The following is a 24,474-nucleotide window of genomic DNA, read 5'->3' on the forward strand; positions in this document are numbered from 1 at the left end:
CTGGTCCCTAGGGTTTTTTGTGAGATCTTAATCCCTCTATGGTCTCTATGTTTATTTTTTTTATCCAGGAATAGCTCCAGTATTGTCCCTAATACGTAGTTTTTGCAGTAGAAGGGCACTGACCAGAATATCCATCGGGCTGTGCTAGGGTGTGATGGCATCCAGGGGGTTTATGAAGGTGCTGAAGTCTGTTCCAGGAATGCATGGCTCATGGTCCTGCTTGTGCAGCCAGTTTGTTAGAGGGGAAGCAGGGGATGAGGCTTCTCAGCCTTTGCTTTCCTTCTTCTCCTCTCAATCTCTTAGCTCCCTATTAGAGAATGTTCCGTTTCCCCTGACTGTTAAAGAGACCATCTTCCTGGTGTTTAATCTGGTAAGCTTTCTCTATACAGTCTGCAGTCTCTCTAGAATGAGGGCTGAGATTTCTAGAGGGGCTGAAGAGACCCCTGACCCAGGAGTAGACCCAGGTGTGAGAAATCCTGAGTGGTGTGGGAAATGGGGGGGACGGGAATTGGCACATAGACCGTTTTCCCACATTCAAATCGATTTTACTGATATGCCTAAAGTAGGAAGGTATAAACACTTATTGGTGATAACAGATCACTTGACTCACTTTGTAGAGGCATTCCCTACCTCCAGGGCAACTACACAAACAGTAGTAAAAATACTATTCGAAGAGATAATCCCTTGCTACAGACTAGCAGAAGTAATAGACTCAGACAGAGGGCCACACTTTGCCTTCAAAATAATTAAAGAAGTAGTTACAGCTCTAGGAACAAAGTGGCAATATCATACTCCCTGACATCCACAAAGCTCAGGTAAAGTGAAAAGGGTAAATGGGAAAATTAAGAAACAACTAACTAAATTGATGTATAAAACACAGTTATCTTGGGTAAAATGTTTACCTTTAGCCTTGTTAAATATAAGAATTCTGCCCAGAACTGATATTGGAATTTCTCCATTTGAAATGCTTTATGGGATGCCTTATGACATGGATTCTCCTACAGATCACCCTGAAATAAGTAATCAACAAATTAGCCAATATGTCATGCAACCTGTGAAGGCTCGGGAAGGGCTTAGGAGAGCTGAGTTACTAGTGCAACAACCTCCTTTAGACCTAGCAATCCACAATATAAATCCAGGTGATAAGGTTTTAATAAGAAACCTAGAAAGAAACCTCACTGACCCCAAATTGGGAAGCCCCCTATGTTGTTTTACTCACTACAGAAACTGCAGTCAGAACCTCCGAGAAGGGGTGGACCCATGCGAGCCGAATAAAGGGAGCGATTCCTGCTGCTGCCGAAGAGCCCTGGAGAATAACCAGCCAGCCCGGGGACCTTAAGGTCACATTTGAATTGACTGAATGGACTCAGTAAGAATCGTACGAACCAGCTGGTAGAGTGAGATATTGGACTATGGATATCCTATAACTAATGATTTTAGAGTATATTGTGCAAATAAGGATTGTAATTGTTACCCTTTTGTATGCTCTATTTGTAAAATTTGCCGGAACAGTGGTGGGTCCATAGTTATACAGGCACTCCTCCTAGGGGTATTTGTAAAGGTGTTATCAGTTAGAAAGAGAACTGACAAAGTCAGTCCTAAGGATTGGAGAAGAGAACGGGACCCTACCAAGGGAATCCCAAGAGTGGTGGGAGGTATTTACTAAGGGGGCCAGACCTGAAAATTGTTGTTTCCACTCCAATGAACCAATTCCCTTAATTGTTCAAATTATAAAAGGGAATTGCTGGAAAACTTTACCTGGGATTCAGTGTGACTCACCACAAGTGAAGGATAAAAGCTGGGAATCATTCAAAAAGAGGCAACAAAAGCAGAGTTTGGGTCCTCCTGAAGAGTATCCTTGCTCCGAGAAGATGGTGCGCCTCGCGGCTCGGAGCAACTGAGTCGGCGAGCGAGGCAGAGGGATGAGAAGCGGTGGAGGAAAGAGCCCTCAAATGGGACAATTCAAAGTATTTCAAGAACTGCCTCAAGGATACTGATCTCCCAAGGGTAAAGGTGAGCCCGGCAATAACATGTCAAAACAAACACTGGGAATGGGGAGATAATGATAATCAAATCCTGGGGCAGTTTGGACTCCACCCTTGCTGGCAAATCCTGTGCATATTAGTTACATGTTGTACCTGGCCTGGTCAAGGGGACTATGCACACCAGCCATTTAATTGGACTCTGACCAAAACAGACCAAGGGAAAGTTGTTAAGCATAATGCCACCACTGTAGCTCCCATTTTTATTGTTACTAAGAAAGACTCAACAAACTCTATGTGGCGATGGGGTAAACCTGAACTCCGGTATACCTATTGGCGTCCTAGTTCCAATCCTTGGAGGGGATATTGTCATTATCCTGGGAAATATCTGTGTGGGTATTGGGGCTGTGAAACCATAGGAACTGCCTTGGCTGTCACCCATCCAGATAAATTTTTAAAGACCTCATGGTACCCTGAGGGGTGCAAAACTCTGGGGTATGGCACTCAATGAGAAATTCTGTATAAGGGGGATTGCAGGTCCCATAATATTGTTGTTACTAAGTTTAACTTTCAGACCTTACATTTTTAATAAAATCATAGACATTGTAAAAGGAAGACTAGAGGCAGCTCATCTAATGCTTATTAGAGATAGGTAGGAAACATTGCCCAGGGACTTAGAAGTAGATGAAACCCTGGTCTTAAGCTACCAAGTGTTAAAGCGTTTTAATGAACAAATTCGTAAAGAGAAAAAGGGGGAATTGTAATAAATAAAAATTGTTTTCCTCATCAAAACGAGCAATATAGGAGATAAGAATCTGAACTGAGTAGGGAATGCAATTAGCATAGAAGACTGTGTAACTAATTATGCACAAGTTAACTTTTGGGCCAAGGACAATCTGCAAGGAAGATGAGGAGCCTTCATTCCTATGACCACCAAGGGCAGAACAAAAGACCCCCCCAGCAACCAATTGCACCGGCGCAGATTGCATCGAGAGAAAATACGTCAACCGAAAAAAAAAAGGCCTAGAGAAACAAAAAGGTCAAAGGGGGAAGGTGCGCTGTGGCAGAGCAGAGGCTCCCTGGCCACCCAGCGCAGTTCTTTTGCTTAATACCGCTTGCTTAATAAATTCTTGTTAATTGATTTATCTAAAATTAGCCTCCCCAATTGAATTTGTCCATAACACCCTGGCCCAGCAGCAGGGGACAGGGGGCACGGCCTGTCCCCCTGGCCCAGCAGCAGGGGATAGGGGGCACGGCCTGTCCCCCTGGCCCAGCAGCAGCCCCGTGCCCTGCCCAAGGCGCTCCCAGCAGGGGCTGGGCCCCAGAGGCAGGGGCAGACCCCAGTCCCGGGGCAGCGTTTCTGACCCGTCCCCTGTCCAGCCCAGCCTGCCCCGTGTGCGCAGTGACCGCTGGCACGGGCTGCCCTGGACACTGTGACCTGCTGGGGACACTGAGAGCTGCCCCACTGTGACACTGCCCTTGGGATTGCACAGGCACCAAACAAACCCCAGCCAGGACTGCCCCTTGTCATGTCCCAGGCACCGGAGAGCATCAGAGCCAGCCCCGCTCCTGGTGATGTCCCAGGCACCAGAGCACATCCCAGCCCCGCTCCTGGTGATGTCCCAGGCACCAGGGCACATCCCAACCCCGCTCCTGGTGATGTCCCAGGCCCTACGAGTGTCCCAGGTGTGGGAAGAGCTCATCACACAGCTCAGCCTTGACGCAAAACCAGCAGAGGCACCATGAAGTGCAGCCCTGAGAGTGCCCCAGTGTGAGAGGAGCTCTGTGCGCTTCTCCAGCTCCATCCCCCACGGGAGGATCCGTGCTGGATGATCCCCAGTGAGCCCCGGTGGGCAGAGCCCTGGTGACCCGTGGTGCTGCTGATCCATGTTGGGAAGACACCCAACTGGGGGGCTCAACATCCTCCTGGCTCCCCGTGGCCTGGATTTTCTTTTCATTTCTCTTTGCCCTTTCAAAACTCTTAAAAGCAGGTAAAAATAAAGATGTTGAGCTAAGACAAGAATGGGGACATGGGGAGGGTCTTGCAGGGGATGTGGGGGATGCTGGGTTTGAGGGACTTGAGGGTTCCTGGGAGGGATCTGGGAGTTTCTCAGGGCTTTGGGCACCCCAGGCTGAGCGGCTCCAGTTGCCCTGGGAGACCCTGGTGGAGGTTCTGGGCAGCTGGTCAAGGACCCCCTGCCCTGGATCTGTCTCCTTGTGCCCCATTCCAACACCTCATCCCCTGCAGAAGCTGCCCCATTCCTTACTCCCCTTCCATACTCCCCTGGCCCCTGCCTGTTCCCGTGTCCCCCCTGTCCCATTCCTGTCCTGCTCCCATCCCAATCCAGACCCCATTCTTAATCCCTGTACCATATTCCCTGTCCCTGTCCCCATTCCCAGTCCTATTCCCTGTCCCCATTCCTGGTCCCTTTTCCCATTCCCTGTCTCTGTCACCACTCCCAGTCCCTGTTTCCATTCCCATTTCCCATTCCCTGTCCCCATTCCCATGAGACATTAATTTTGAAGAATTAAGAATTTTAGGAAAGTTAAGATGATAGTTAAATCGGGCGTTGCTGACTTACTGGAAGTAGATAAATAGGCTTTGTTCATAGTTAACAGTAGCTGGATCTTAGATAAGATATCCAGGATCTATTAACTCATTGCTTGCCAGCTTTATGTTTGGGTAGCTGTGCTTATCATGAGGAACAGAATGTGATCAACAGATTTCAGGGACACAAAAACAGTTGCAGACTTCCCATAGTTTAGGAATCCATTAAGCACAGGAAAACGGCAAGGATTCATTTGTCACGTATGCATGGGAAAGGCAGAAAGGTCAGAATGAGGAAGACTTATTTTACTTCCTCATTTTGGAGACCCCTCCCCAAAATGGACCCCCGAGTCATTTCAGGGAACAGAACCACACATGCTTAATTGCCTTTTTGCCAATTAGCATATGAAGCGGAGCAGAGGAAGTGACACGGATATGAATATGCATTCATATTTTGTGTATTCAAGACTTCTGTAAATAAAAAAGCTTTGTAATACCTGTGATTTTTGCAGTGTGCATTAGGGAATTATCCCACGTACTGCCTGGCTGTCTCAATAAACATACACTTTCTAACTTTAAACCCGTAGAGAGTTTTTGTCCATCTCAGTTGGATATCGATATTAGATTGATATTCATATTTTAGTAAATCATTGTCCTAAAGAAGTCCTAGTATGTGCATTAACATGTCTTTTCTTAATATTCGAGTAATTATTCTTGCATTGCTTCAAGATAAACTGGTATGATTCAAAGAATATCCACTGAGGTACACATAGAACATTGATTTATCATAAGAAAATTGCAGTTGCAGAGATTTTCACTAAAATTCTGCCACTTGTCATCATTTTAAAAGTGAAAAGTCAGATATTAAAGTCAATAACAAAATTTCTAACTTCTAACAAAGGGAGAAAAGTATATGGTTTGCACTAGATAAAATATAAATACAGAAAATGTCTCCCAACCAAGTTCCTTGCCCTGATCAAAACATCTCCCAATCAAGTTCTTTGCCCTGAACCTGGCTGATAAAGACAAATATTATCAGTAAATGTGGATGAAACTTTGCATAAGTTAATAGTATTCAAAATCCATGTTCTGTTCCTATTATTATTCCTTAGACAAAGAAAAAAGGGGAAAGGGGTTGGATTGAGGGTACACCCTCGTCCCCTCTGAGTCTGTTCTCATGTTTTACAATAAATCCTACAACAGTACGATATAGCTGCCTAAAATATGGACACTGGAAACCACAGACAGCATTACAAATGATCACCTGCCTCATGGACAGTTCATAGATGGATTTGATTTGTTTACAAATTATTTCTCAAGTTTGCAGACAGTTTTTCTGTTTACAGATTGTTTTCTGGAAGTTTGGTTTTTCCCCAAGGGATCAAGTGCTTAAAGGTTGTTTTTTAAAATTGGGTTTTTCTCCAAGTGTTAAATGGGCTCAGGGTTAAATAGCTTTCTGCTTTTAGAGATAAGTTCAATTTGTAACCAAGAAGCATTATGCCTGTGGCCTGAGTTCTCCCCTAACAGTTCCTGGAGGGGAATGCTGCAGCTCCAGTGCAAATTAGATGCACGCTGTCCTCTGTCACCATGTTGGCAAAGGGCCCTTGCAGATGGGTGACAGAGAACAATACACAGAATTTTATACAGAAAAGGAGGGTGAGGTGTTCCCATGATTGACAGGGGTCTCGACCAATCAAATATCCCCCAAAACTCCAGGCACCTCACAGGCCAGAACCTGAAGGGGCGTGGAGCTCAAACCAATGAGAGCTTCCAGGCCTGGTCTTTCAAATGCCCTGTGTAAGGGGGGGCTTGGGAAATAAAATCTCTCTGTTGCCCCATGAACTCGGGAGGAGCAGTCTTTGTCTCCTGTGCCCTCGCTGCCCCACGAGACCAAAGAGATGTTCACCAGGGCCCTCCCTGTTTGTGGCTGTCCATTGCCCAGCTGAGCAGGCAGCCAGTTGTGTTTGCACGTGAGCTGCCACAGGCAGACACACAGCAGCTGGAGATTTGAATAGCAGGGCTTGGGCCAATTCTTCTTCTTTCAGAGTGCAAGAAAGACGCAAAAGCACAAGGAAACATGGCAGTGTTTCGGTGGAGTCTCTTTGTCCTGTGAAGTTCAGTAGCTGTTGGTGTTTCTGTGCTGCTGCTAATCCCTTCCAAGAAAAAATCATTCTGGGAAGGAGCAACAACATCTGACACACACCAAGTGTTGCCCCCAGTTGCTCCAGGTGCTGCTACCAACAGCCCCTGTAGGACAGAGCACAGCCCCCAGTGCACACCAGCTTTGGCTGCCCTCTGGCAGAGAAGCCCTTTTGGGGCACAGGTTTCTGGGGCAGGAGACGGGCACCGGTGCTGCCAGGGCTCGGGGGAACTCTGCTTGGGCGGGGACTGTGCCTCACCTGCTGCTGTCAGCGCTGCCCGGGCCCCAGGGCTCAGAGCAGCATTCCTGCCCTGGCCCACACGTTCCTGGTCTGTGTCCCACGGCCGTGCTTAGGATGGCCACCGTGTGGGACGTGTCCCGAGGAGGCCGTGCCAGCTTCTGTGGAGGCCCCGTGCCCTTCCCGCCGCGGCTGCGTCGGCAGCTGCGGGGGCTCCTGCTGCTCTGAGCCTGCAGAGCAGGGCAGCGTTTGCTGATGGGCTGAGCCCTTCCCAAAGATCCTGTTGGGCTGTCTGACACACCTGGGGCAAGGCATTCCTTCCACCCTGGGCCACTCTGGGGGGCTGGGGTGGCCCCAGGGCAGGTGGCAGTGCGTGCAAGGACCCTTGGTGACACGGTGCAGCATGGTCACCGTGGAATGGAACGGGACAGGGATTCCAAGGGCCCTTGGTGACACGGTGCAGCATGGTCACCGTGGAATGGAACAGGACAGGGATTCCAAGGGCCCTTGGTGACACGCTCTGGCAGAGGTGTTGGCAGTTACAAGTTACAGTTACACTCCACAGTGCTCGGTGCACACGACGAGAGAGGACGGGAGAGAGCGGTGCTGTGAGGAGCCCTCGCACAGCCACTCATTCCTTGCTGACCCAGAGCTTTCCAGAGGTATTACTCCTGCAGGTGAGCTCGTGGCCAGACCAGAGCACTTGGTGACCCCTGGCCTTCCCGAGGCATCTCCTGTGCAGCTGCCCTTGAGGGCAGACTGTGGCATTTGCACCATCCTTGACAGGAGTCTCCTGTCCTTCTGGCTGGTGCCCCCAGGACCAGAGTGCAGGACTTGCTGTCCTGTAGCCTTGCCAAGACTTCACTTTTGCAGGTGCCCTCAAGGCACGACTGCAGCACTTGCTGACTCGGACCTTTTCCTTTTCACCTTCTGCAAGCAGCCATGAATCCAGGCAGCGACGTAGAGCTCAGACCTGCGAGCGTGCCCAAGCTGGCCTGGGGGAAGGAGGAGAAAGAAGGCCCTGGAACTGCCCCAGCACAGCAGCCTGAAGAGCTGGAGCAGTTCCAGCCACCGCAGAAGGGTGAGTGGCAGAGCTGGGCCACAGGGCTGGTGCCTGCAGCCAGCTTGGCCCCATGCCATGCCATGCCATGCCATGCCATGCCATGCCATGCCATGCCATGCCATGCCATGCCATGCCATGCCATGCCATGCCATCCCCTGGGGCCATGCCCATGGACAGGATGGAATAGGGGCCGGGCAGACACCCCACAGCCGTGCTCCGTGCCCTGGGCCGTCGCGGGGCTGTCCCTGCCTGGGCAGCGCAGGGCTGGGCTGTGTTCTCCGGCCTCTCCCGCAGCCCCTCAGCTCGGGCTGCGCTCGCTCTTTGCCAGGTGCAGCCGTGCAGTGCACACGAGAGCAGGAACGCACCCGTGGCCGCTTCCGCAGAACAGCGCAGGTACCTGCAGCCATCCCCACCTGGGCTGGGCCTGCTGGCACTGCTCAGCCCAGCAGCACGCCTGCAGCACTCCGTGGCTTCTTGCCCTTCTCCTACAGCTCGTTTGCAAATTCATCAAGAGAATTCGGCAGGAAGAGACCAGCGCCATGGGCCCTGGGCTCAGAGCCTACTCAGAGCTCCTCGGACATGAGACCAGTGCCGCCCTGCTGGATTTGCTTGTGCAGAGGGGTGTTTCCAGAGCAGAGCAAGTAGGCAGCTGTGGCCAGGCTTCAATTCCCCCATGAGTCACACAGCTTCCCAAGCCACAGTGCTGGGCCCTGTGAGCCTTTGAGGCCATCACATTGTGGTGGGAAGGGAAACACTTCTCTGGGGACACTGGGAACACTGCTCCCTCTGGCAGCTTTCCAAGTCTCCCTGTGCCTTCTCCAGGTGCTGCCATGGTGAGATACATCCACCAGTGGCTCATGGCCAATGATTCTGCAGAGCACAGGCTGGACAACGCCCTGCTGTATCTCACAGAAGCGCAGCCAAATGACGCAGTAATGACACTCCTGCGTGTGGCCCCATCCTGTGACAGGTACGGGGCCCACCTGCCCAGAGGGCTCAGGGCTCACCCCAACCCATCGCCCTGTACAGCCTGTCCCAGGTGTCTGACCCACAGAGAGTCCCAGGGCCCTCTGGCTGCTCCCTCTGCCAGCCCTGGCACGTCAGCCCCCGAGCCTGCTGCCATGCTCCCTCGCTGCCCCACAGGGGCCTGTCCCCACAGGGCTGGGCTGCCTGGCTGATGCTGGAGAGGGGCAGTGGGCAAAGGCAGAGCCGTCGGTCAACCCAGGCCCCTAGAGATGCCCAGGCCACGGTGCTGTGTCTAAGATCCCCTGAGACAGATCTCTAACCCCACAGAGCTGCCATGGCCATGTGGAAGAGCATCATGTGCACGCCCTGGACTGCAGAGCTGGCACAGCAGATACTCCTGGATGTGCTGGGGAGCTGGCCAGAGCACAGCACGTGCACCTCCGATGGGGACAAAACGGGTGTCTTTGTCCTGGCTGTGAGTTTCTGCCAGTGGCCTTTGCTGGCCCCAAGGTCACCTGTCCAGCAGCTCTCCATCCTCCTTCCCCCACTGCATCTCCCTGCCTCAGGGCCTGAAAGCTGGCCTAGGGACAGCTGCAGGGCCACCAGGCCCGCTGCTCCCCCTGTGTCTCTCTGGGCCTCTCCTTGCCACACTCGGGCCCTGTCACACAAACACCTCGGCACTGAGCGCTGTATTGGGGGGCTTTGTCCTTTGCAGGCAACTGTGGTGATATGGAAGATCCTCCAGGAGCACCGTGTCCCAGATATAGTGGATGAGCATTTCCCGCAGTTATTTGTGCATCTGCTCTTCCAAGTGTTCTTCAGCACCAAAGAGATGCCAGAGGCGGTTGGTACCTTCTGGAAGGGATGCCAGGAAGAACATGGCCTTGCCACCAGCCCCAGCAGGTGCTCCATCCCAGTCCTTCTCTCCCTGCCACATGGCCAGGGCAGGAGCCAGTGCTCCCAGTGTGACCCGGGCTTTGCTCTGCACTCAGGTTTGCAGTGAGGACCCTGAAGTCCCTGCTGTGCCAAATGGACTATGAGGATGTGGTGTTGTCAATGGAGCGCAAGCGTGGCTGGGACACGCTGCTCTGTGCTGACACCCACATTTATGCCGTGGGTCTGCTGGCCAGGTGAGACCCCCTTCTCCCCATTGCTCCCGGCATTTGTGCTCTGTGTCTGGGGTATTCCACTCAGTCCCTGTGGCTGTGGGCCAGAGGCACGAGGGACGGCCAAGCAGACTGGGAAAGGCTGGGAGAGGAGGCTGCCCAGTAGCAGCCACATCTCAAAGGGCCCAGGTCCCTGTGCAGGGTGGGGAGTAAAGACAAGAACTGCATCAGTCTGTCCTGGGAGGGGCTTCCCCCCCTGGCTCAGGGTCTTAGTGTCATAGGAGCAGGCCCCCAGCTGGGTAATCATTATCACTGACTCCATATATTTCAGAGGTCCGATCAATAATAATTATTATTAAGAAACCCAGTGTTCTTATAGATAGTTATTATATAGATTGATTTAATGGGTTTTCAAGTCCAAACATTATCACCATTAGTTAATTAAAAAATCACACTTAGGTAGACAAATCTCGGTAACATATTCAGATGTTCACAATACCAGGTGCAGCATGTTAAGATAAGAATGTTTTTTCATTCTTTCCTCTGATCTTCTCAGACTTTCTCAGGCGATGCCTGGGAAGGTTGTCTGTTTCTCTCTGAGGCCAGAGAGATGCTGCCACATCTTAGTGCCATTTTCCGCCTTCCAGGGAGATGCACAATGAATCCATCGATTTGTGTAAAAGCATCTCAGGCTGTCTCCTTGAGTTGCTCAGCAAAGAGATGCCATACTGGCACTTCCCTGCCATGGCATTCCTTGTGGAGGTGAGTCTGAAGGCCGGCGCTGCCTCCCAGCTCTCTGCCCTCTCGTAGCTGCAGCTGCCTGGGACGGTGCCCACGCCCTGTGCTGCTGCCTGGTCCCCGCCCTGTGCGGTTCTGGGCTCCTGCCGGCCGGGTCCCCTGTCACTGCCCTGTGCCTTTCAGGTCCTGCATTGTCTGGACTTGGGTGCATGCAGTGACAGCATCATGGATCTCTTGTCGAGACACTTGCTGAGTGAGTGCACAGAGATGCGCCGCCAGGTTCTGAGGGCCCTCCTCTTGCTCAGGGATAATCCCTCGCTGGTAAGGAGGGGCAGCAGCTGAAGCCGTGCAGGCAGCGTGGGGCTGGGGAACGCAGTCGCTGGAACTTGGCTGGGCTTCAGGCACTGGGGCAGCCGCTCCCAGCTCTCCTGCCTCCCACTTCAGCTGCCCGAGGGCTGTGGGACAGGCCTTTGGCCTCTGGGCACTGTGGCAGCAGGGTGGCCTTTCACACACTTTTGTTCCAAACAGGCCAAAAGAATGTGGAGCCTGACCAAAAGCCTCGGGGAGCTCCTGCAGGAAAATGATAGTGATGTGGTCAGGATGGCCATTGTTCTAGTTAGTGATTTGTTCCTGGATAATGACGCCCCAATACCCAGCCTCATCACCCTGCAGCTGGCTAAGGTGCTCCTGCCACTCTTTGACCATGTAAGGCTCTGTGCCCTCAGCCACGGCCACTGGCTGCTGCCCAGACACTTGGTGCCCTGTGGAGATGCAGGCCTGCACCAACGTGGGCCAGAATCAGCTGATGCCAAGGTCTTGTTTCCTTCCTGATACACAGGATGACAGGCATGTGCAGTGGATCTCCATGTTTGTATTTCGAACCTTGCTGTCTGCTGTAGAAGAAGAAGGAAAAAAGCTCCTGATGACACAAGTGTGTCAGAGCCTGCTCCCACTCTTCTTCCACTGCCATGATGAGAATCAGTGTGTGGCAGAGGTGAGGACTCGCGGGCTGCTGCTGTCCCCCTGGGAGAGGGCTTGGCTGCCTCCTGCCCTGGCACCTAGTAGGCTGGATCCTCCTCCTGGCCCTGGCACAGGGATGCTGATCCTGGGCTGTAGGGCGATTTCCGTGTCTCTACTGCTCTCCAGACTTCTCAGGAAACTCTCCTTTGTGTGGCCAAATTCCTGAACAGGAGATATCTTGAAAAATCTGTAAAGAAGGAGAAACTGTGGAAGTTCATTGAGATCCTGGTAAGGAGGGCCGGGAAGCCGCAGCCCCAGCCTGGAGCAGCCCCTGAGCGCGGTGCTCGGTGTGCGGGCTGGCAGCTGTGCCCCTGCCCGCTGCTGCAGCCCGAGGCCGCGCGGGCTCTGCTCCAGGCTCCTGCGGCCCCAGCCGGGTGCCCATGGAGCCCCGGCCCGGGGGACTGCGGGGCCAACCCTTCCCTCCTGCCGCTCTCTGCAGCTGGCAGAGGACAGCAGCAGCGTGGCCGAGCACCTGCGCCGGGCCCTGCCCTACCTGCAGAGCCCACAGGAGCCCCTGCGAGAGGCGGCCGTCAGGTTCATGGGTGAGCCACGAGCCGGGCCAGGAGGGCGTGTGGGCACAGGGCTGGCGGCGCCGCTGGCAGGGAGCTGTGCCCTGGGCCTGACAGGCTCTGTGTTCCCAGGGACGGCCGGGCGGCACCTGAGGGGGAGGAAGGAAGAGCTCCATCTCATCTGTGAGGGTGAGCGAGGGCAGCGGGCTGCCAGTGGGGGCTGCCAGGGGAGCTGCGAGCCCTGCCCCGGCTGCGGAGGGCTCTGCTCCCTGTGCGGACCAGGGCCGGCGTGGGCAGAGCACACAGAGCTTTCAGGGCACCTGGGGGATTCGTGGCCAGCAGCTTCGGGCTGATCCAGCTGGTCCCTGCTCCCTGCTGGCCATGGCCAGAGCCGGCTGGGATGGCCCTGGCACAGAGTCCCCTGGGGTCCCCTCAGATGTGGGAACTGACCATGGCTCTGTTCCTCTCTCTTTCAGCCCTTGAAGGCCTGACCAATGATATCAGTGACGCCGTCGGAAGCCTGGCAGTTCAGACACTGTACATCCTCCAGGAAGCAGAGAGAGCTCCATATTCCATCTTCAATAACCTGCGTGATCGGCTCTGCAGGGCATGGGGGAGACGGCCTCGTCTGTCAGGGCTCGGCTGGCTGCGCTGCTGGAGCTCTGCAGAGAGCTGATTGCAGAGACTCTGTCTGCTGGGGCCACCTGAGCCAGCAGGAATGTTTCATTTTTTCAAGATTGCTTTCCTTTTCTTTGTTTTTCTTTAGTGTATAAATATAGGATGTGTTGCAATAGACAGACTGCCAGGATCTTTCTTTTGCTGCTCAGGCTCTGCAGGGCCTACGGGAAGAGGGAGAAAAGGGTCCCTGGGCTCAACAAGCTGCCCAGGCTTGCAGGGTTGCAGGGAAAATGGCCAGAAGCCCCTTGGCCTTTGGTGGTTCTGCTGAAGCCTTTGTGCTGCCCACAGAGCAGATGGGCAGGGGCTGGAGCTGTGGGGATCTCTGTGAGAGCGGTGCCTGGAGATGGCCACAAGCCCTGTCCCAGGCAGGAAGCGCCATCCGTGTCCTCCTGCCCGTGTGTTGCTGGCTGGATTGCTGAGGGCTCCCAGGTGCCTCTTGGTGGGGCTCCTCTGGAGCTCCTGTGGGGCTGCGGCGCTGCTGCCAGGCAGGTTGGCCGGGCTGGGGAGAACCTGAGGGGATGGGGCCACGAAGGGATGAGGGGCTGTGGAAGCCCTGACAAGACAAGGCAGTGGGAAGGCACAAGGGGGACGTGTGAGGGAGTGGGTGACGTTGGCTCGGGGAGGAAAGTGGGTTGGAGCCAAAGAGACCACTCACCCCGATGTTCGTGTGGCAAACAGAGCACGTTTATTCTCAAGCCCTTCCTTCTAAAGGGCCTTTGAAAACCCAGTCTGGATGATTTCACTGCTCTGATCTCTGTGCCCCTTCAGATTCTGGCCTGGGCAATGCCTGCAGCCTTGGGAGAGATGTGATGGGCCAGGCCCCTGTCAGTCAAAGCAGGGCTGGTACATTCACCCCGTACAAGCCAGCCTGCACGGTCACACGGCAACAGAGTGAGAGGCACAGCTCCGGGAGCTCCCCGTGAACCTCAGCTCTGGGACCACTGTCTGCCCCAAGCTTCAGGGGCTGCAGTGGGAGCCCGGCTGGGCTCTGCCCTGGGGCCATCCTGCAGGGACAGCTGCAAACAGGGAGCATTCCCTGCCACAAAGAGCCAAGGCAGGGCTGCAGGGCAGCTGCTCCAGCCCCGACTGCACTGCTGAGTGCTGGGCTCTGGGGCTGGGGCTCCCTGCACAGGGGACTGCACTTGTGTGCCAGAGGAGACAGAGAAGCTGCTGCTTCAACCTAGCTGAGGTGGGTGCATGGGTTGGGAAGAGTGGGGAGGCTCAAGGGGATTCACAGAGCTCATCCTGCCGCAAGGATGAGGAAAAGGGAGCGGGAACTCAGCAGTGAGGAGAGCTGGGGGCTGGAGAGCAGCTCTGAATGACACTAAAATCCCACCGGACCTCTGAGACATTGCTGCTCCACAGCCAGTGACAGGATGAGTCCCTTAGCCTGGGGCTTGGCCTTCCTCATGGCGAGGGGCACCAAGGAAGGGAACAGTGTGATGGAGACTGGAATAGGCTGGGAACTCACTGGGGAAAAAGAAGGAGCAACTGGGAAGTAAAAGGCAGGTGGGGGAGAGAACAGTTCAGAGAAGGGCTGAGCTACTGCTTGAGCAAGCTGCAAAAAGTCATTTGGGGTCATCCCAGATTGATTTCATTTCAGAAGTTATTGAACAAGTTTATTTTTTGGGTGGCTGCATGTTTTCTTGAGCTGTATTGCTAAAATGCTCAAGCCAGTCTGTGCTGCAGGGCACCCCATTTCTCCTTTGGCTGATTGCAGCCCGGTGCTGAGCTCCAGCAGGGCCCTGGCAGAGCCCAGAGCAGCCTCAGCACCCGCAGAGCCCGGCTGCAAGGAGAGAAACCAGAAAGCCCTGTCAGCTGAAGGCTCCTGTCCCCTTGTCCCAGCCGCCCGTGGTGCCCAGGCCATGCTGGCCGTGCCAGAGCTGTGCCCAGAGCTGCCCATCACTGCTGCCTTTGGGAGCAGAGCAGGAGGGCAGGACATGTGCCCAGCCTGCAGCCAGCCACGGCACCTCCAGCCCTCAGCAGCTGCCCAGAGCAGGACGCTCCTGTGCTCGCTGCCATCTCCCCAGAGCTCTGATCCCACCATCCCCAGCAGACAGGACCCACCTCACGCCATCCCCCGCTGGAAGAAAAGCTGCTCCCAAACGATGCCCTCAGCCTTCTCCAAGGGCACAGCCCATCCACACCACAGCTACTCCCAAGCACGTCCTGATCCAGACTGGACCCCACCTGGAACGCTTCCTCAAGGAAAACAAACATCAAATTATTGAAAATAGATTACAGACAAAAAGGGGAAAAAGAAAAAAGGTCAAAGATCTTATCTCTGTCAGGGCCTTAAGGAAGGCCCAACCCCTGCGTGCCAGGGAAAAACCCACCATGGGGGAGGGAATCCCAGGCTTTCTCCCTTCCCCTGCATGGCCCCCATGGTGATCCCAAAGCAAACAAGGGCAGTGGAGCAGCCCAAGCCCTTCCTTGCCTGCAAAGCAAAGCAGCCCCTGCACAGGGTCTGGAGTCCCACCTCTGCTCCCACCATGGGGGTTTGTTTGTGTCGGGCTGGCTGCCCCAGCCCAGCCCCAGCCCGGGGCACGGGGGGTGCTGGGGGCTGTTGGCAGGGCCAGGAGCCCACTCCCATTTCGTACCCACCCCAGCCCATGCCCCAGCCCTGCCAAAAGCAGCCTGGCAGCCGACTGAAGGATCAGCTGCATCCGCCCCAGCAAAGGGGAACCTTTGGTTCCCAGCCAGGCTGTGCAATGACCAAATCTGGGAGCATCCCCCTGCGTGTGAACTCATCTGCAAATTCCCTGTGGAACCTGGCTTTGAATGAGATGTCAGAATCAAAGTCCACCATCTTCAGCCTGCCGCTGGTCAGGTGGAGCAAGAGGTTGTCATCCTTGACGTCGTCCTCGCTGTCCCCAGCAGCAGCAGGGCCCGACCCTGCTCAGCTCCCGAGATCAGACGAGACCGGGCGCTCTCAGGGCGGTGTGCCAGAGGCACCTGGCAGCCCCTCAGCAGTGCCCTTCAACCCACCACAGAACCCTCCAGGCACAAGTCCTGAACATCACGGGGGCCGCACACAGCCAACAGGGATGCCCATGCCCACAAGAAATTCCAGAGACAGACCAGAGCTGTCCTAGTTTAGGGAAAATTTGGGAGAAAATCCTCTGGAAGGAGCCCCCAGAAAACAAACCCCCATGGCCCCTCCTCACCCACCTGGTTTGGGAAAAAATTTTCTCTGAGAGAAGTGGAGAAGAACCTGTTTATTTAACAAACAAAGCACTCCCCAGCACTAAAACAATTAACAACACCAGATGACAACAAAACTCTTTCACCACTCTGAAGAGATAAACAAATCCAGAAAGTCTTTCCTGGGAGTGGTCACCCGGGTCTGGGTACTGGGGATTCCTCTGGGCACTGGGGATGGCTGCTGCAGATCAGAAAATACAGGCTTCTGGTGTTCCTGGGGGTTTCCCAGATCCCAGTCCGGAGCAGGCTGGATGGTATTCCAGAAGAGGAAAGGAAAAGAAACAGTCCAGGGAAAGAACTGGACTGCTCAGCTAAACTAACTAGGAAGCAAAGGCAAAAGCAGAAGCAAGCCAAACAAAGCAAGCCCGCCAGCACTGGCCTCTTCTAGACAGCAGACCATGGGGGGAGGTGAGCCGGCTGATAACAAGGCAAAACAAACCTTCACTTTCAGAGTCAGTTCTGAAAGCACAGAACATAATATCAAACATAAACAGAACACATGACTGGGGATACAAACACCATAATGTCACCCTAGGACATTCCACCCCTTATCTCCATATCTTCAACATCATGTAAAAATTCCATCAAGTTAAAACTTCTATCTTTCACTTGCTCAAACCTTTGACACTTACACATTTCTTTCTGTCTCATGTCTGTGTGTTTTCGTGCACAGACACTGGCAGTAACATCCAGCAAACAGTGATATTTGCATGAGTCTCACCCCACAATCAGATCCCCCTGAGGTACACATCGTGTTGCTCCATCTCTCTGCGTTATCCACCATGTACAACCTGGTCCCTGAGCAAAGACAATCCCACAAATGGGTTTGTCTGTACTCGAGGCAGAATTGATCCACATTGATTTCCCTAACAAACCTCTGGCATGTGCCACAGGGACTTTATCTCCATCTGCTATACTTAGGGGCTCAGATTGGGCAGGACCTGCTCGATTGGTGGAACCTCGGCTGTTAACTAACCAGGTGGCCTTTGCTAAATGTTGCTCCCAATTTTTGAAAGATACCCCACCCAATGCTTTTAAGGTGGTTTTTAACAGTCCATTGTGCCTCTCCACTTTGCCTGCAGCTGGGGCATGGTTTGGGATGTGGTACACCCACTCAATGCCATGTTCCCTTGCCCAGGTGTTCATAAGGCTGTTCTTGAAATGAGTCCCATGGTCTGACTCAATCCTCTCAGGGGTACCATGCCTCCACAGGACCTGCTTTTCAAGGCCCAGGATGGTGTTACAGGCTGTAGCATGAGACACAGGGTAGCTTTCCAACCATCCAGTGGTGGCTTTTACCATGGTGAGCACGTAGCGCTTGCCTTGGCGTGTCTGGGGCAGTGTGATATAGTCAATCTGCCAGGCCTCCCCATACTTGTACTTGGACCCCCGCCCACCATACCACAGGGGCTTCATCCGCTTGGCCTGTTTGATGGCAGCACAGGTCTCACAGTCATGGATCACCTGAGAAATACTGTCCATGGTTAGATCCACCCCTCGGTCTCATGCCCACTTGTAGGTGGCATCTCTGCCCTGATGGCCTGAGGCATCATTGGCCCATTGTGCTCATAGCAACAGCCACTGGTTGAGGCTCACATTCTGGTTTAGCTGCTGGCTTAGGCTCACATTCTGGTTTAGCTGCTGGATTAGGCTCCCTGTCTGGTTTAGCTGCTGGCTTAGGCTCACTGTCTGGTTTAGCTGCTGGCTTAGGCTCCCTGTCTGGGTTAGCTGCTGGCTTCCAGCCGGGGCTGTTGGCTGCAGCCTGAGTGACTGGGATCGCTGCTGATTTATCTCCTTGCCCCCCTTCCTCTGTCTGCTGCCCTACAGTATCTAGCAGGGTGTGATAAGCACATGCCAGGGCCCAGCTCACTGCAATGATCTTTTTCTCCTTAGACTTATCATGGCATTTATCTTTCAGGTACTTTGCCACCTCAGCTGGATTCTGAATTTGTTCACATGGGAAGTCCCAGGCTATAGGGTCAGAAAATTCCTTTAAGATTTGGCCCATATGCTCCCATTTCTTTCTTGAACTCCCTCACATCTCCTGAGTTGAGAGGTACCTCCACATGACCTATTCCCAGAATTTGGGTTGGCTGTCCCTGCTGACCAGCACTGGGGTTAGGGATCATTCCCAAAGCTACTTCCCTTCATGGATATAGAGCTTGCCCTTCCCTTTCTCTTTCCCCCCTTGTTAGACTACGAGTAACGCAGCGATTTTCCTCAGGGACTGGCTCTGGGATTTCTACCTCTTGGTTATCAAAATCTCCCCCTTGATCTAAATCGGGGTAGACTGCTGGTGGTGCTGGTGGGGGTGGAGGAGGGGGAGGTATGTATGGTAGAGGGGGTGCAGTTGGAACTTCCTCAGGCTTTTTATTTTTCTTTTTCCCTCCCAGGGTGCTTCAGGCAAAAAGTTTTGCTCTTGTTTCCCCCACTATCCAGAGAGCAGCATACTTGCTCTCTTCCATATCAAAAGGTTCTCTAGAGTTTACATAAATGTTTAATGCCTGGCAAATCCAGTCCTTGAAGTTTCCAAACACTGGCCAAAATAAATTATCACTACAGATGTGTTTTCCTCCCCATACTTTTATACAATAATGTATCATTTTTGCCCTATCCTTCCCTTTCCTTGAAGGATATTCATCCCAAGATTTTATCATTAGACCTAACGGACTGTCAGGGGGGATCTGGGGAAGCGTTACCGGGGTCCCCGTCCCCATGGAAGCAGAGGGCTTGCTTTTCCTCTGTCCCATCTCCCAGGACACCTTCAGGCACACACACACTCGCGGCCCCTGTTGGTGCCCAGCCCCTCGCGGGCTCTGCAAACCGCACTACTCAGAGCTCTGCCCGTGCCTCGTCCTACAAGGACGTCTCACGCGTTATGTCCTGGGATCCCAGCCCAACCCAGCGGATCCCCACTTTTATACTCACGCTGTCCTGCGTCTTCGCCCGGCTTCGTGCACAAAGATTACGGGGTTACCGGTATCCCTTGTGCTCAATACCGAATTTGGGTTCGTCGGTAAGGGTCTGGGAAGGAAAAGCCTGCACCAGGGCCGCTGCAGAGGCAGCGGGGCGCCTCCCTGATTAGGAATTCCCACCCGGTGACCCTTATCCGAGTCACGGCACCAAATTTGTTATGGACAAATTCAATTGGGGAGGCTAATTATAGATAAATCAATTAACAAGAATTTATTAAGCAAGCGGTATTAAGCAAAAGAACAGCGCTGGGCTGCCAGGGAGCCTCTGCTCTGCCACGGAGCACCTTCCCCCTTTGACCTTTTTGTTTTTATAGTCCCTTTTTTATTTCCGGTTGACGTATTTTCTCTCGATGCACTCTGTGCCGGTGCAATTGGTTGCTGGGGGTCTTTTTTTCTGCCTTGGTGGTCATAGGAATGAAGGCTCCTCATCTTCCTTGCAGATTGTCCTTGGCCTAAAAGTTAACTTGTATATAATTAGTTACACAGTCTTCTATGCTAGTTGCATTCCCTACTCAGTTCAAATTCTTATCTCCTTTAACACTCATTTTGATGAACAATGACCTTTTTATTTATTACACCCACCCTCTCCCAATGCCCCCCAGCGTGTCCATCTCTCTGCTGCCCTCGAGCTCCCGGCCCGGCCCCGGCCGCCTGCTCCCATCCAGCTGAGGTGGTTCCAGGGCCAGCAGGAGCTCTCTGTGGTGGCCACCGACGTGGTCCCCAACGGGGACTGGACCCACCAGCTCCTGGTGCTGCTGGAAACCCCAGCCCAGGGCGGGCTCACCTCAGTCTGGAACACCCTGTGAGCCAGAACTGGGGTATGGGGGAGGAACTGGGGGCGCTGTGAGAGCCACTGGGATGTGCTGGGAGCACCTGGGAGGGAGTTGGAGAGAGCCTGGTTTCAACTGGGAGACGAGGTTGGGGGTTTGGAAGGGCTAAGAAGGGGTTTGAAGGATACTGGGGAGGGTGGGATGGGGTTCTGAGGGTCCTGGTGGGCATTGGGAAGAGACTGGGAGAGGATTTGGGGGTCCTGGGGCAGTGGGGGTGACTGTAAGGAGGCTGTGGGATCCTGTGAGTGACAGGAGGGGCTTTGGTGGGTCCAGGGGAGGTCAGGAAGGGATCAAGAGGGAGGTTTCAGGGGATCCTAAGTGGGCTGGGAGTGACCTGGAGGGTGCTTGGAGGGGCCTGGGTGTCTGTGAGAGTTTTTGGGAGATCCTGACCCCTGTGGACCCCCCAGAGATGCTGCTGGATGCTGCCGCAGCAAGATGCTGACAGGAACTGGAGACTCCCGAGTTGGGTTTTGTCTTCCTGGCACGGGGGATCGGGTTCTACCTGTGCAAGAGAGTCTGGGGGGTCCCGTGAGTCGTGTCCCCCCTCCTCTGGAATGTGTGCTCCCCTGGGGCCCCCAGCCCGGTGTCACCCCCTTTTCTCTGCCCACAGAGCTCCTGAGACGCCGGCGGCCGCAGCTGCTCCCCGTGGCCTCGGGCCTTGCCGGGACGCCCCGCTCTATCCCCACGCTGATTTTGGGGGATCCTGTGCCCCCAGCCCTGCTGTCACTCTACCCCTGCCCGCCTGCTCCCAGTGTTCCCAGTAAAGCTTCCCAGTTAAACCCAGCCCAGTTCCTGGGGGCACTGGGGAGGGACTTGGGGGGACCCCACGGCGGGGCCGGCCCTGGGCAGGGAGGGCGGGTCCAGGTGGGGAACACTGCCTGCTGCGGGTCTGCCCGGCAACTGGTGAGTCATCAGCCCCGCTCGCTCTCATTGGCTGACTCTTCTCCACCGCGTTCTCTCATTGGCTGAGGAGAGGCCCGGCAGTGCAGAGAAGGAACGGGAGAGATCCCGCCCCGAGCACCGGCACGGGGACAACAGACCCGGCCTGGGCACAGGGAGGGAATTTATTACCAACCAAACCACGGCAGCACCAGGAGAAGGGAAAGAAATCCCTCCAGCACCTTCCCCCACCCAACGGGGATCACCCACAACAGGGTTATCCACCATGGAGAGACGGGGACATCCCAGTTTAGACCAAAGCCAATTTTATTGAGTGTACCAGGTGTTTATACAGGGATTTACTTGTATGGGGCTTATAGAGGGCTCTATTTTTGGTAACAATTTCCCATTGGTTACACATTCTTCGTGACATCCAGTAACCTGGGAACATTTATCTTATCACAAACACTCGCACCATTTTTTCTGGTCACTTCTTGCCCAGGGAGACTGAAACTGTGTCTGTGTCTCCTACAGTTTCTGCTCAGTCAGGCCTCAGATATCGGGCCCCTTTATCAGCTCCATTGCTTTACTCTCTGTTTTATTCCCCATATGGGGGCACCAGGGCTCTGCCCAACGGGGGTCACTGGGGATCATCCAGCCCGGATCCTCCCATGGGGGATGGAGCTGCAGCAGCACACCAAACTCTTCCCTCACTCTCTTCCCTCACTCCAAGCTCTTCCCTCACTCTCTTCCCTCACTCCAAGCTCTTCCCTCACGTGGGGCACTCACAGGGCTTCCCTTAGTGGTGCCTCCGTTGGTGCTGGGTCAAGTGAAAGCTCCTGGAGAAACTCTTCCCACATTTCCCACACTCGTAGGGCCTCTCCCCAGTGTGGATGCGCCGGTGCACAGTGAGATTGGAGTTTTGCTTGAAGCCCTTCCCGCAGTCGGGGCAGCGGTAGGGCCTCTCCTCTGTGTGAATCCGCTCATGTCTGAGGACATCAGAGCTGGTGTGAAACCTCTTCCCACACTGGGGACACTCGTAGGGCCTTTCCCCGGTGTGGATGCGCTGGTGTGCTCGCAGGTATGAGTTCCACCCAAAGCTCTTCCCACATTCCAAGCACTCATAGGGCTGTTCCCCAGTGTGGACCACCTGGTGATTGATCAGGCCAGACCTGTCTATGAAGCTCTTCCCACACTTCCCACACTTGTAGGGCCTCTCCCCAGTGTGGATGCGCTGGTGCATGGTGAGGCTGGAGTTGTGCTTGAAGCCCTTCCCACAGTCGGGGCAGCGGTAGGGCCTCTCCTCTGTGTGAATCCGCTCATGACTGAGGAGATGGGATCTGGTCCGAAACCTCTTCCCACACTCCCCACACTCGTAGGGCCTCTCCCCAGTGTGGATGCGCTGGTGCAAAGTGAGGCTGGAGTTTTCCTTGAAGCCCTTCCCGCAGTCGGGGCAGCGGTAGGGCCTCTCCTCTGTGTGAATCCGCTCATGTAGGAGGAGATGGGAGCTTCTCTGAAACCTCTTCCCACACTCCCCACACTCGTAGGGCCTTTCCCCGGTGTGGATGCGCTGGTGTGCTCGCAGGTGTGAGCTCCACCCAAAGCTCTTCCCACATTCCAAGCACTCGTAGGGCCGTTCCCCAGTGTGGATCACCATGTGCTGGACCAGGTCCGAGCTGTCTCTGAGACTCTTCCCACACTCCCCACACTCGTAGGGCCTCTCCCCAGTGTGGATCCTCTGGTGCCGGATCAGGTGGCAGCTCCGGCTGAAACCCTTCCCACATTCCAAGCACTTGTGGGGCTTCTCCCTGCCATGAGGCTTCTCCACCAGCTCCGAGCTCCGCCTGGATCTCCGCCCGCCTTCCTGGCTCAGGGGGCTCTTTCCTCCCCGCAGCTCCCTGGGCTGGGTTTGCAGCTCCTCCTCCTGCAGCATCTCCGGGGCTTTTCCTCCTCCTCCATCCAGCCACGCCCTGGAAATGACAAATCCTGGTTTGAGGGAAAAACAAGAGAAGAGCACCTTGGACTGGAGGTTCCTCCTTGCCCAAGTTCATCCCTGGAAGTCATTGGGAATCTTGTACCTGTAAGAACCTCCAAAACACCAAGATTCAGTCCAAAAGTCCCACAAACTTCAAGACACAAAACAAAAACTCCCCAAACATCACAGCTCAGCAAAAACCTCCTCTACAAGATAAAGATTCAGTTCCCACATAAAACGAAAGCACCAACATTTAGCCCAAGAAAGCTCAGCAACACCAAGATTCACCCCATGAAAATTGTGCATCCCCCTCCACAGTCACCTGCTCCATGTGGGGGGAGCAGCGCTCCTGGGGCTGGGGGGAGGCTGCAGACACAGGGAGGGGTGGAACCTTCTGCTGCTTCCTCTTTCTGCTCCTCCTCCTCCTCCTGTGTCTCTGCTCTTCCTCACACTCCTCTTCCTCCTGCTATTCCTCCTTCTCCTGCCACATCCATCGTTTGACCGTTCTGTTCCTCAAGCCTGCTTCTCCTTCCCTTTTCCTCCTGCCCCCAGCCCCAGCACCCACTGCCGGCTCCCTCTTCCCCCCACACCCACAGCATCCCAGCCAGGGGCAGGGATGGAGCTGGGGCAGGTCGGGCTGGGGCAGCGCTGGGCTCTCGGCCGCTCCCGCCCGCACTCGGTCCCCACTGCAGCCGCTCCCGCCAGGACAGCGCGGGGGGGCCCGGCCTTGGCGCTGCCCCACTCCCACCTCCCCAAATTCCCCTCGCGGGGCCATGGGGCCGAGGGGGGGCACAGGTGGGTCCAGGTGGGGAATGCTGAGATAACTTTAAGAGTGGGTCCCCAAGAAGAAGAATTGGAATTTGTGGTAGATACAGGGGCAGAAAGAACCTTTCTGTTAAATATTCCAAAAGGTTATAGTGTAAGCAAAGATACCGTAATAGTAACAGGAGCAAAAGGAGAGAGTTTCACAGTACCCATTATTAAAAATGTGGTAATAGAGGGAGAAACTAAATTTTGGATGAGGGATGTTTTCTTGGTCCCAGGGGCAGGTAGCAATTTATTGGGACAAGATTTACAGGTGAAATTAGGAATAGGGGTTGTTCCAGAAGATGGGAAGATGACAGCTAGACTTTTAAAACTAGGCCAGGAGGATGGAAGAAGAATTAACAAGGAAGTTTGGGCTGGGGAGGGAAATAGGGGAAGATTAAATATTGACCCCATAAAGATTACAACTTAGGAAAAAAAAATTGTCCCATACATGTACGGCAGTATCCTGTATCTTTAGAAGGACAGGAATGTTTAAAGCCAGTAATAGAAGGACTAATAAAGGATGGACATTAGAACCTTGTATGTCTCCCCATAATACCCCAATACTCCCAGTAAAGAAGCCTGATGGGAGCTATAGACTGGTACAAGCCTTAAGGGAGGTTAACAAAGAACTCAGACCCGCTATCCAGTGGTACCAAATCCTTACACTCTTTTCAGTAAAGTTCCTCCCCAGCATCAGTGGTTTAGTGTAGTAGACCTTAAAGATGCCTTTTGGGCTTGCCCATTAGCCCAGGAGAGCAAGTTATCTTTGCTTTTGAATGGAAGGACCCACTAACTGGAGAAAACAGCAATTAA

General features: G+C 54.0%; 2 protein-coding genes across 2 annotated transcripts in view; one reads left to right on the plus strand and one right to left on the minus strand.

Annotated features, from left to right (window-relative positions):
• LOC144247620 (uncharacterized) overlaps positions 1–24,474 on the plus strand; it is a 660,598-nt gene that overhangs the window by 250,383 nt on the left and 385,741 nt on the right. The window lies entirely within an intron of this gene.
• Positions 21,611–22,953, minus strand: LOC144247632 (uncharacterized). Its single transcript, XM_077788946.1, has one exon. The coding sequence runs from the start codon at positions 22,807–22,809 to the stop codon at positions 21,676–21,678; it is 1,134 nt and encodes a 377-aa protein (XP_077645072.1). The 5' UTR covers positions 22,810–22,953; the 3' UTR covers positions 21,611–21,675.

Source organism: Lonchura striata, chromosome 29 (genome assembly GCF_046129695.1).
Source record: "Lonchura striata isolate bLonStr1 chromosome 29, bLonStr1.mat, whole genome shotgun sequence".
Classification (NCBI taxonomy): domain Eukaryota; kingdom Metazoa; phylum Chordata; class Aves; order Passeriformes; family Estrildidae; genus Lonchura; species Lonchura striata.